The following is a 13,697-nucleotide window of genomic DNA, read 5'->3' as shown; positions in this document are numbered from 1 at the left end:
TTCCTTGCCAGGCATCATTAAAAGACCCAGATTGCAAATGCACACCATCGCACAGGACAGCCCTTCTACCCTTTTTACTTTTATGTTTGTAACACTCTCATTGCCTGCTTTCGAAGAGTCACACATGCATCCACCAATCACATCCAAAAACTCTACATGTAACCCTGTCAACATATTAAACTTCAACACACCAACTGCCACTTAACGTTCTACAAATCGTTTGCACCTGCATTTCCCTTACTTATACAAACAAAGTGTACACAGTGCTGCTGTAAATGCACATATGCATTTTTCAACTTTCAACAAAATGCTCCTAAAAAGATTTTTTGTAAAAATGCACAGCATTTTCCTTTTTCCTTCCATATAAATGTCATACTCTCCAACCTTTCTCATTACATCCCCTATGGTCCTCCTATAGTCCCACCATAGTCCCACCATTCTCCACCTGCCATCCCATATGTGTATACTGCCAAGGTACCTGTAAGCAACACTTCTCCTCACATATAAAACATATAAAGTACTGTTCTTTTCCAACCACTACTATAACACAGCATACACGGCTCCAACTTCAAACTACCATTGCATTACCACTAGGCCACAGTTTCCCTATTCTTTAAAAACACTGCAACAAATTACAAATGCATCATTCACACTCTTTCTACAATTTCAGTTCATTACTCTTCCATACCCTTATCACTAGCACACATACACACACTTCCTCACCCCTTTTCAATTACACCCACACAACCCTCATACCTATACACTAAATCACACTGTTATAACAACCACTGTTTTCCTCAAAAGATCATAATGTTCCTACTTATTCCATCACACCACCACTCCCTTACTCACCAACATCTGTAGTGCTCAACACATTCTACTATCAATACTTTATTCCCCTTCCCCATCACATAAATGTCGGTTTTTTTATACATCACAGTTATTGTTACTGCAATACTTCTTGTAAAATCCGATGTTGTTAGAATACACCAATGGGTATCTAACTACTTTAAGCATACCCTTAATTACAGCACACTCTAAACAAACATCCTATCACACTACACTCACATAATATATCCATGCTACCACACACATATATTCTGTAACATATATATTGTTTAACACTATGTAAATTCCAAAAACTGTATATAAATACAGTAGTTCTTTTTAATCCACTATGGATTTTTTTCCCAATCACCCAATAATTATTTCATGTTAATACAACAACAGTGTACCACACAGTGATGTTTTGCCAAACATAGTACATAGAATGTACTATTCATGAAGGTTAAAGTAAAACTATATGTACAAATGTATGCAATTAAAGGCTTTAAACTATCTTATTTAACAAATTATACTGTTGTTTTCCCCAGAAAAAGAACCAAACATTGCAGCTTTATCATCATATACAACTAACTAATAATACCAAGTATTATCCAATTTATTCTCACAAAGAAACTACAGATTTCAGAAACACTATCCGCAATTGTACTACGATCATAAATATCATATATACTTCAATTATATAATTCCATCATACTACAAATACTGTATGCTGCCCCTATAATACCTATAATTACTATTTGCAAAAGACCGCTTTCGAGACTAATGTGCTGCTCCTCGTGCACGTTTGGTGAAAATCCGTACAACGGTTTGCGCTGTAGGCACGAGCACATTTTTTTCCATTATGTATGTTTGGATTTCTGCATTTTTGGGATCCCCCTCTATAACTTTGCCCCTCTCCCCCCAAAAGAACCTGCACCAAACTTCACAATCGTTCACAGGTGGCCATATACTGTATTTGCAATGTTTGGTAAGGATTCGTCAAACAGCACCAAAGTTATAAGCCACCCAAAAAGTGCTCTTTCTATGAGCTGAACAACTTAACCATAACTACAAAGCCGCTACCGCAGGCCGTGTAATAAACATATTACTATAGTATGTGTAGCCAGTGGCCACAACCACCACAATAGAATTCAACCATAGAAAGAGCCCGTTTTGCAGCCATAACTCTCGCCACTACTGTGCACTGCTAAGACTAAAACCCAGGACATCAAAGATTACATCACAAATATCATTGATGACATCACTGATGATATTACATATCTAGGCCACTTGTTTTTGCTCACTGACATATCTAGGCCACTGTTATTGTACACTAATAGTGAGAGTTTGCAAATTCATAAGGTGTTATATATCTAGATGTTAACCTTGTTGTATGTTCTTAAAGTACTTTCCTTACGGTTTTGTTTCAGCTCATGGTGCACATACACAGGACAATAAGCAGGCCTCAAACAAACAATTAATTTGTATACATGATGATGAACTTTAATGTTATTGTCATTTTCTGGTTATGTTGTTTCTTTCTTCCTTACTGTAGTTTACTGTATTTGCCTGTGCTTTGTATGCATTGTGGATCTTCATATGTATTGCTTGTACTAACACAAGTGTGTAGTAAGCCTTGCATTGTTAGCTATTCATTCCATGTTTAACATTAGTCAAAGTTCTGATAGGGTTGAATTTATTATTTTACCAGTTTAAAAAGGCTGTACTTCTATGGTGCATGCTGCAGCCATTGTCTATGTCTATGTATTATTAGGTTCCAGTATTAACAACACTCCAATATAATATTTTCTTTAGATGAGTACATTTTTTAATACATCAAGAAGATCATGAGAGGCCTCCCGATCACCCATGACATCTTGTTACCAACATTGTAAACACAGCCCCTTGTGGGGACTTTTCACCAGAATTAATTTCAGATGTGTGGTCATCAGGCATTTCATCAATGACATTTGTGAAGCCATCTTTGATATCCTGGATGTTAGTCTTAGCAGTGTGCGGTGGTGGCGTGAGTTATGGTTGCTTAGCTTACCATAACTGGCAAATTTATGGGGTTTTTCAATTTTTATAACCATAAAGTCCCTTTAACTAAGTTATTTCATTGAATTTCATAGGTTTCTATTAGTACGACTTAACCATGATGTCACTTTAACAAAGTTTTTTCACTAAATTGCATACGTTTTTACCAGACTCCCCCTTAATTTGCTACAAGTTCATTATATTATACTCACACCAAATGTACCAACCATAGAGTCCGCTAACAGTATGAAAGTCTGTGGACATCAGGTAGCATCAACAAAACTCAGAAGCACAGGGGACAACAGAAAATGGTGTACCCTTCAACCAACAAAAACATATACATAAAACAACAATTATATTTACTACACCCAAATATACTTTTTTGTGCAATTGAAAATTTCAAAATGTAACCATTATTTTTTCATTTATCACACAAACTAATGGAATGCACCAAGGACAAACCATAACTTTACACCTCATATTATCGGTTTAGTACAACTCTTCATACAGAGTGAGATACACCAGGAGCTAATTGAAAAACAACCTCTTACCAAATAGTAAGTACACTGTATTTTTTCTTTATTATTAACATTCATCAGATAAACATTTCTCATAAGCAAATATCACATTTTTTTATTTTGACATAAATGGCAAACACACTTGAGTGGCTACAAGAAAACTTTCCCAAAGAATAAATAAGAGATGATGAAATCTCTAATGGTAAACAATACATTTTCAATATAAACAAATAATGTAATTTATTCAGATCTCATTGAAATAATGTCTTCTTTTCTTATATTACATAGTTTTCATGAAAAAAGACACCACAGATTAATTATGGAGAATCCCAACAATCAGAAAGACAATCCCATTAACCAACTGTGAAAAATGACATTGTGATCTTGTCTTCAAAATTGGATGGACTTATCAATGACTTTAAGGAACTTCTAAATTATGTTCTAAATCATGTTATTAGAAAAGTTGATTATCACTGTCATACTTGTACCTGTCACCCTTACCCCCAGCAATCACTCCAATCAAATTCACAAAATATAAATGAAAGACGATTGGATGAATCTTCTCTCGCTCCCTCCCCCGATGACGATTCTGTAGGAATTCCAAATCCTCCTATTTATGTTTCCCATTCTGATACCCCATCCCTTTCATGAATAAATGTATTTTTTATACTATAAATATCTTGTATATTATTCTATCATAAATCTATTATTTTTTAAAACCCCATTGTTAGGGGTCTGTTTACGTGATTGATGATGTCCGCGGACATCTCACTGTTTATGGACATGTCCGTTCTAGCATGATGCACTTTTAATTGGTAAGTGGACAGTGCACCCGATTTCAGACATCCCGGCACATGCGCCCGGCTTCTCCTGTTCACTGAGGTCCACGGAGACAACAGCCTACGGAGACTACAGCCGTGGTTGGTTGGACCAACATGGCGACCGTTTTAAAAATGTTGACACACCTCATGTTTTTGAACATGCAATCAGCTTGCGTCTTTGGTATCGTTGGACACCGAGCCTCCCCGCTGATTGGGCCAGAGGTGTCAGCGGACTCCGAATAAGGAAATGAGTTCACGGACCTAACACAGATATCACCATTGCAAAAGTACGTTCCTTGTGCAAGTTTGGTGAAAATTTGTCCAGTGGTTTGGGCGGTAGGCACGAGCAAATTTTAATTTTTTCCATTGTGCTATGATGATTTCAAAAGTTTTGGTACCCCCCTATAACTTTGCCTCCCCTTGACGACACCACATCAAACTTCACAAAATCATTCTGAGGTGGCCACATACTTATTTTGCAAAGTTTGAAAGTTGGTGGGATTCGTCCAGGGGGGGAAAAGTTAAAAGCCGCCCAAAAAGTGTTCTTTCAATGAGTGTCAACTTAACCCTTAACCATAACTACACGGCCGCTACGGCAGGCCGTGTAATATATATATATACACATATTTATATACATATATATGAAAAAACTGCATACCGTGGTACGCTTGTGGACAGCACTCCACAGAGCAGCAGAGCGAGAGATAATCCTTCAGTCTGTGTGGAATAATGGGCCACGGGTTCCAAGACAAAAAATATTTTATTGAGTAAAGCGTGGACAGGGAAAAACAAGCAATTACATATTTCGCAGTTAGTAAACTGCTTGATCACATACAAGGGAAACAACACAAAAGTAGGACTTTAGTATAGTGTTACAACTCTATGGTCCCAATGGAGTAGATTGGGCACTCTCAAAATGGGATTCTACAAATAGTGATTCGACAGCATAAACAATGTTAATGATGTCACACCTAGATAGATACAATGCCCCTATAGCACGGGTTCCTGCAATACATCCAATGTACAGCAGGAAACACAAATTAGGGCATTAATGTATGCCTATAACATTGCACATTATGTGGATTTCACAAAATACTTATGTGGGCAACCAGCCAAAACATTATCTCATAGCCATCAACAAACATTACTACAGAAGCATGTGACTCAAATATTAGCACTAGTAAATATATGAGTGATTCCGTTTGATGTGAATTGGGGAACGTGTCATCAAGCGAAATTAGATCCCTAGAGCTGATTAAGTAAATAAGAATTTGATGTAGGGTTAGGTCATGTCTTTCCAATAGCAAGGCTCCAACATGCCTCCAAAGTCTAATAGTGAAACACTACGCCAATTCCTCAGCTCACTGTAGACTCTGGCACTGGACTACTGAGTCCATCAGCTGCTTGCCTACAGAAAACTGGAATTCTTATGACAATTTTGTAGGAAAACATTTCGGCATACATTTCAGTAACTCGCTTAACTTCTCAGGTTTACAGGTCTGGAATGGACTTGTACATGGACCGAGGGCACTTAAGGAGGGCTGAGGGCATGTAAGAGGCGATTTTCCCACTGGTGCATGAAACACTGCTAATATAACCCAACTATGGGGACTGGATGCTAGCTGGAGGGGCCTAGAATGCCCAAGAGGTTGAAAATTGAGTCTGCAATTCCCTTTTCACTTCTCGCATTCGGGTCATGACATGAAATTGGAGGGAGGGACTTGGCATCTCAACTAGGGGCAGGAAGCGTCCCGTGGGGACAGAAGAGGACAGTGCAAAGGCCACAGCCAGAAAGGAGCCCAAGAAGAGAATGCAGGGCAGATGAAAGCCCATGGAGAGGTGAGGTGAGGTGAGGTTAGGGTTAGGGAAGGACGAGGCGCAGCCCTGGATCATGACTGGCTGTCAGGATTCAGCATTCAACCCAGGGTGCTAATTCCTGTTTGCACCCCGGAAAGTGCACTGAGTTAATAAGGTGGCTGGAAATGCAGGCCAAAACTGCCAGTGTCTGCCCGCGTTCTAACAGCCACCTGCTCCTCTTTCCCAGGAGCCACCATGCCTATTTAGGTGCCACTGCACCGTGGCCACTGCGCCTGCCTCCCTCTAAAAACCAGCCCCCGTGTCATTCCCCTTCTTCCCTGCCCCTCTGACTTATCTACTGGCCTACCGTGCTCCTTCCTGTTAATGCCACGCCTGCCATAGAAATAGAAAAGGGGGTTGGCCCGTTTCCTACTTATTGTGGCAGTGGCCATCTTGTTTTTTTGTACAGGAGATTGGACACACGGCCTCCTATCAAAAACGAAACTGTTTAAACTATTTGCAACTTGGACAAAGCACCAGGGTGTGAATAGCTAACACCAACATGTCTCGGGATGTACAGAGCCTGTAACTTCTATGAGCGTTTACAGAGGACCTCGGGGGGCCGTTACCAGCTCTGTAATATCACCGGATTTAGTCTGTCTCACTTATAAGAACCTCAAGCTCACCGTGCCAAACAGCAATTCAATTGTCTTTAGTTGTACAAAAATACAATACATTCTTTTGAAAATATATTAACCACCTTAATGCTGCAATAAATCGTTGCAGTGCGATGGCTACTATCTCAGTGAAGGCTGCAAGGCCAGGCCCATCTACATCATCTTCAATACAGGGGTTCTTGCTTAGGAAGTGGACAGCGAGGTCAGCAGCATTTGAGCGCCAGTATAAATAAACACATCAGGGTAGGATGGTGAAGTGGGAAAATTGAATAGTTTCGTCAAATCAATTCATGAGACGCTTGGATTCTAGCGCCAGGATTTTATGGTACATAATAGACTTTTAGACAGCTTTCAATCTGGCTTTCACCCAAAACATGGATTAGAGATAGTTTCAGACAATATCCTCATCCATTCTTACATCTTTCTATCCTTATTCTTTTATACCCCTCCAAACCATTCAAAACTGTGCTACACAAGTTACTCATGGACCGATTACCAAGCGCATCCTTGGTTCACGGAGCCTCACTAGATTGGTTTTTGTCTGAGCATGAACAACAAGTCCAATTAGTGCCTTATTGTTCAACTCTTCTGTGTTAGACTGGGGGGTACCTCCGGCAACCCCACTCCTTTACATCTTAACAGTTACTTGGTCCCTTTCTGAATTTCTTTGCATGTTGGCATCTGGGATTATGATTTTTCTGGTCTCACTTCCAGATGTCGAATGTGGGAGCATTGGCTTACATTGAACTCATCAATAACAGAGGTCCTCCTGTTAGGAACTGGGTATTTGCTTTGTAATCCTGCATGTTGCCCCCACTCTTCTTCTGCCATTTTCCCAGGTTTGCTTATAGGGCTGGAAATTTGGCAGTGATCTGGAGTCTAATCTCAGTATGAATATATGGATTAGCTCTGTGTTAAAGAGCCCTTTTTTAAACTCTGTCAAATTAAATACAACCTTGCATTCTTCCATTCTGAGCTGCATATTGTCCCAATCAACTCTAGACTTGATTATGCAAATTCTATTTATATTGCTATTCCCAGATACCCGATTCAACATCTTATGTGCCTACAAAATGCTGCAGTCAGATGGATTTTGGCCTTGAGGAAAATGTACACATCACTCCTCCTTGTCACCCAGTTCTATTGGTTGAATATTTTTTAAATCTGTTCACTTTAAATGTTTGCAAGACTTGGCTCCTCCAACTCTTGCAGCAAAACTCTGCACTCTCTCCCCTCACATGACTTGGGGGTCAGCAAATTCCCATCTTCTCATGGTTCCCACTTTTTTAATTTAAAACCAGAGGTGACCTAATTTAGAGAATCTGGAAGTCTTCCATCTTAATGTCTGACTACTTTATGGAATGCCTTCTCTTTCAATAAGGCTCCGGTGAATTGGGGCCTTCCTAAGGATTTGACTCCATTCTGTTTAACTGCGCCTCGAAGAAATTAAGTTTGCTTTGTTTCCCCATCTGAGCATTTCAAATACCAAATCAAATTGATTAATTTAAATTAACTTAGCATGAATTCTTCTTATGTTCCTTTTATTAATATATAATATGAACTTGCCAATAGGAGATGGTCAGCTGAAAGGTATGCCAATATATGTTCTACATGCAAGCACTTCTTCAGGACTCTGTACAATGGTATATTTATGTAGCTCTCATGAAGGCAATCCATGGTGTTCACATAGAAATATGGCTTGAGGAAGTTTTTACAATCTGAAGGCAGGTCTATTGAGTCTTTGTGACTGCCTGCCAAATGAGATTGAGTGGAAGCTGGCACGGTTGGGGGTACATTGCTTAAATGATTTTTTTCAAAAGCAAAATCTTTCTGAAAAAAACACAGATGCACCCAGATTTTTTTAATGTACTCATGCAAGCAAAGGTTTACCTTCTTAACAGTTTCCAGTGTCTCTGGGTTGATCTTGGTTATGTAATTGGTTTCAGTGCAGGCGTAGTAATCCTCTCCCACTGGGTAAACATTAACCAGGGCATTATCCGTAACCTCCAAGCCTTGAAAATAGGAAAGAAATCTGCAGAAAAGTAGTAAGGGCACAATTAGCGTCAGCCTCTTCAAATGCTGACCAGGCCTTCATGCGCAATACAGCCCGGATGCTTGCGTTACCTGGAGAAGATGTTCTTGCATGGATCGGGAAAAGCAAAAGTGCCAAATTCTGTGATCACAATTCTTTTTTCCGTCATAGCCCTTACATAGGTATCAGTTCGAATAAACCTAAAATGAGGTGTGAAAAAGTAAAATTGATAAATCTACAGTACATCAATCAATGAAACCTCTGTTAACATTATTCGCTAAACTGCAGAATGGTATTGTAATTCACACGTCTTGTTGTTGTTTGGATTGTATAATTTTATGAGCACACTGGAGGTAATTAAGGCTCGCCTCAGAGTCAACCAGGGTGCTCAGAATGTAGGCTTTACACCTATTGGTAGAGCCCTCACTCAGAGCCCCCACCTCCTGTTGTGCTTTAGGTGCCCTCTTCACTTCTGCGCTCTAGCACCCTTTAGCCCTGGGCCCCCCCCCCTGACAATTCCCCTTCAGCTCTTGCCACACTTTCCCCTTACCTGCCCCCCAACTCCCCTTCATTTACTGCTCCCACACTTGTTTTCCCCATTCCTTCACCGCCTCCTTCCTCTGTCCACAATGGCTGCCATGGAAAGGGAGAAAGGCCTGAGTTGTTCCTTGCTCCTGGTTTCCATGGCAGTTATTTGCTTTTGTAGTTTTTGAAAACTTGTGAGAGCCACAGCACTGTGAAAAAAAAAGATTCGACCCCAGTACAAACAGCCAGGGAGCTAATAGCACCCATATCCGCATTAAGGTCTGGTGAACCTGTGCCATTACCAAGTGGTAATGATCTCCACCTGCGTCCCTCATTGATTAATTACATACTGCAGATTACATTATCAAAACAAAATCACCTTCACTATACTAAATAAAATACTTGTGCTGCGTCAACTCACCATTACCTTCTAGTGCAAACTGGTGCAGACCACCATTAACTCGTGTTCAAAAATCCTCTATATTTGCTGTTAAATTCTCCCTTCAATTGACTTCCCAGTGAGATTAGGTGGGTAACAGAGTCTGCTCCTCAAATTGGTTCTTCTCAACAACCCACCCTCGGTAGGATCTCCAATCATACAGCGCATGTTTCAATGCCTACCACCTTGACAAGCACCAGTCCCATCACCCATTAACTCCGGTATAAGAAGCTATCCTGAGCCGGCAACCAACAGTAAAGATTTTATCTGGCAAAAAAACATGGATAACAAAAACATTGCTGCAAAACATCATTGTTTCTTGTACCAATGCTTATCTGCTGCAAAACCCGCCAGATCATGGCACCTAAGGTGAAACATTGTGTTTTTGACCCTCATATCCACTGTGAGAAAATGGGGTCAGGTTGGATGGGAAAGGAGGGTAGACTCAAAATGTCAGAAACCCAATGAAAAGTAGCACATCAAATGTGTAGAAAGCGGACAACTGGGTGGCATAATCGGTAAGGGATGGCATCCGAATCCGAATATAAGAAAAAAAACATAAGAAAGAAAATACAATTAAGTAAATTTGAAGGTGTTATTCAGACATTACTCGGAAGGGGGTTCCATAGACACGTGATGCCAACAGAAGCCCACCTTCCGACCAGTTGGGGCGGGTGCTCACACTCGCATATCCATTTCCGCGCAGTTCACCTCTGGAACCCTACCTGCACCCCATATTTGTTTTTAAAACAATTACTGCTCTTCTGTTGTCTCCCCTTTCTCCCGGCTGTGCCGCCCCTCAACCTCCAAAAAGTGTGAAGAAGCCCTTTAAATTTCATCATGGTCGCCCTCTTATAACATCAGTGTTGAGGTTCACTTCGTGCACTGAGCACTTTCTGACACAACCCTTCACCATTAGCAAACCAGACGTTCTGGCACAATGCAAGTGGTAATAAACAACGGGTCGGTGGGCAATACCGGCTGCTAATGCACCGCTGCCCGCACTAAATACCCTTTAGCCGATATGCCATTTCAATATAGTGTATTCACGACATCATACAGCTTTATTAAATCAATTTGAAATAATTTTCCAAGGTTTCCATTTGTTTATTTTTCAACTCATTGCTTGCTGCCCTTTGTTTCGACCAATAAAGAAATGTGTTCACCGGATAAGAAAGAAAATTCACAAGGCGTAGCACGGTTTCCAAACTTACCTCCTGTGATATATGACATGCCCTCCTTTAAATTCAAATTTGTGTAGCAGGGCCTGCCCATCGAATAAGTGATAGAATTGCTCTGATCCAACTTCAAACAGGCCGGGGCCGCATCGCAAAAGACTTCCAGATAGCCAGACTGGGATTCTCCCTGAGAAAGGGGAAGGCCCACCAGGTCAAGCAATTTCTTTGGTTTAGGAAAAAACATTGAGATATAATATACATCAAAGCAAAGCAAGAGATGATTAAGTTTGTGATGTTGTGCAATCATTAACATCAAAAGAACCAAGTTGGACATCAAATAACAGAAGACCATGGCCTCGGTCCCTCTCTCTTGATGAGATGCCATATGCTGGAGACACGTTTTTAGACTTGGGTAACAGATATGGACGCACCACAGTCAAATGCTCTAATGTTTAAGTTTTGCAATGATTTGAGGCTCCATTCAGGAGCCTCAAAGTTCACAAGATGTCATGCAGCCAACCAAATCCTCGATATCTCGAAAAAATGAGATGTGAGGCTCTATAAGAGTAAATTTCCTGTACCCGTTTGAGTGGCTCTAGTCTATTTCATTGGAGGGTCGTTGAACATGGCAGGCTAACTGTATCCTGTGGTTTTACCGACGGAAATCACTTTGAAGTAATTTACTTCGATGGGAAATTATTTCGAAATATATACAGTGTTGTGGGTTAATGGCTGTTGGCAGGGGTTTGGGGTAGGGTTAGTAGTGAAGGGGGAAGGGGGTATGCATTGAAAAGATTTTGTAGTCGGATGTAACCATATTGGCTTTTGTGCTAAGGCCAGCATACATCCATGTCAGTCTCTTTGATTTTCTATTACCAGTTGAAAGAATTATGTGCCACTCTGATTTTGTGCTGCCATGTTCAAAAGTATGTGTTACCTCAGAAAATCTGATCTCAGTTGCTGTCATTTTGTGTTGCTGTCTAAGAAACTCGCATTTCAGTTTGTCATTTTCTGTTCTCCCCTGCCTAGAAATCAAGTATTGCTCTGTGATTTTGTTTCCCTCACTTCCAAAAATCATAAGCTACTCTATGTTGTGTTGCCAAGTGCAAAAACCAACATAACGCTGTGATTTTGTGTTCTCTCCTACAAACATGATCCATCTCTATGATTTTGTGTTCATTCCCACCAAAAATGACGCATCTCTGGAATTTCTTTTTTTCTCCTGTAAATATCACATCACTCTGGTTTTGTGTTTACACCTGCAGGAAACATGCGAGACTGTGATTTTCTGTTGCCTCCTGCGTGGAAACACCTAGTATCATTCTCAGTGATTTTGAATTGACACCTGCAAAAAAGCATGTGTCAATCTATTATTTTGTATTCTGTCCTACAGACATCATATGCCAATCTCTGTAAATAACGTCACTGTCTTCTTTTTTTATTCTATCCAGCAGAAATCACTGGCACTCTGTAATGTTGTGTTCCCAACTGCAAAAATCCTATGGCACTGTGAGTTTCTGCTCTCTTCCTCAAAAATCATGTGTCGCTCCTGTGATTTTTGTGGAAGGGAAGGCACAATTATGGTCACTTTCACTGTATCTTGCCAGCTGCAATAATATCATGTCACTGTGATTTAATGTTCTCCCCTACAAAACTCCTGGGTCATTCTGTAATTTTGTGTTCTCTCGCACAAACATGATGCGTCACACTCAAAAGGCCAGGGCACCTCCTCATGCCTTCTTCTTCAATTAAGTTTAAGATTACAGCTATGGCCAGATACAACAGGAAAATGCATTTGAACACATGGGGATGTGTGCAACACTACTGCACAATGTGTAGGTCTAATAAAATACATTGAGCATCCTGCTGCATGTCTTACAGAAATAAATACATCCTGTGTAGCACGTGAACAGTTCAATGTTATGTGTAGAGTTATATGGATATGTACATAGACTTTCTGTGAGATGGCAAACTACAATAGATTCAGCAGAACAATGACAATCTAACCCACAACAGCCCTCCATAGAGACTTATATCAAAGGAGGCTGGCACTTTATCTACCGAAAAATAGTGACATGTATTGTCCAGCATGCAAGTGACAAACACATTTCTGAAAGTAAAATACCTGTCACTTGAGCAGTTACTGGAGCTACTAATTCTTCTGTACTTTCAAAAAGCTTCTTATAACCCCCAGCAGGATGGTCCACTCTGAAACAATACAAAATACAAATAGATCACGTTTTCATTCAGGAGGTGCATAGTAGTTCATAGAGAGGCATGGTGCAAAAAACACAATTTCACTATTGACACAAACACAAATCCAAAATTAGATTAACTCAGGCCTATTGTACATGTTAAATGCACTAATCATCCAAACCCTTGAAGTGTGTGGAGACGAATGAATTATTTCTATGATGTGGAGTCTAAACTGAATGTACTCCTCTTCTAAGTCATACAGTGGAAACGATTCCTCTGTAACGAGAATGCCAGTTTAGGTTACTATTGGCTTTACGATTGGTACATAGATGTGTGCACCCTATGTGAAGAGAGGTTTTACAACTCCTACACACAAATAAGGGCAACCTTTGATAAATTCACACACAATTTGGCCCATACAAACTGATGGCCCTTTTGATGGATGCCTAGTTTGTGACCTACCCTTAGACCAGGCACTGAATGGTTTGTCTTCCACCATGTCTGATGCTAAGCCACAGTGCAGTGGTGTTCTTTTTTTTATGTGTGCCCATATGCAGAGGCCGCAAGTGTAGCCCATCACAGGGGAATATACATTTGAAACACAACAACCAGTTGGACACATCAACATATCCTCTCTTCAATTGTTGCCATG

At 40.3% G+C, this 13,697-nt stretch overlaps 1 protein-coding gene across 1 annotated transcript in view; it reads right to left on the bottom strand.

Moving 5' to 3' along the window:
- Positions 1-13,697, bottom strand: part of RPE65 (retinoid isomerohydrolase RPE65) — a 174,190-nt gene that overhangs the window by 123,049 nt on the left and 37,444 nt on the right. The window contains exons 2-5 of the mRNA XM_069641930.1: positions 12,975-13,057; positions 10,886-11,036; positions 8,800-8,907; positions 8,566-8,707 (exon numbers count right to left, since the gene is read on the bottom strand). Of these exons, the coding sequence (XP_069498031.1) occupies positions 8,566-8,707; positions 8,800-8,907; positions 10,886-11,036; positions 12,975-13,057 (484 nt within the window). The remainder of the gene's footprint in view (positions 1-8,565; positions 8,708-8,799; positions 8,908-10,885; positions 11,037-12,974; positions 13,058-13,697) is intronic.

Source organism: Ambystoma mexicanum, chromosome 1q, assembly GCF_040938575.1.
Source record: "Ambystoma mexicanum isolate Mex_15411 chromosome 1q, UKY_AmexF1_1, whole genome shotgun sequence".
Lineage (NCBI taxonomy): Eukaryota > Metazoa > Chordata > Amphibia > Caudata > Ambystomatidae > Ambystoma > Ambystoma mexicanum.
Note: the sequence above shows the minus strand (reverse complement) of the source record. Positions and strands in the feature narration are given on the sequence as shown.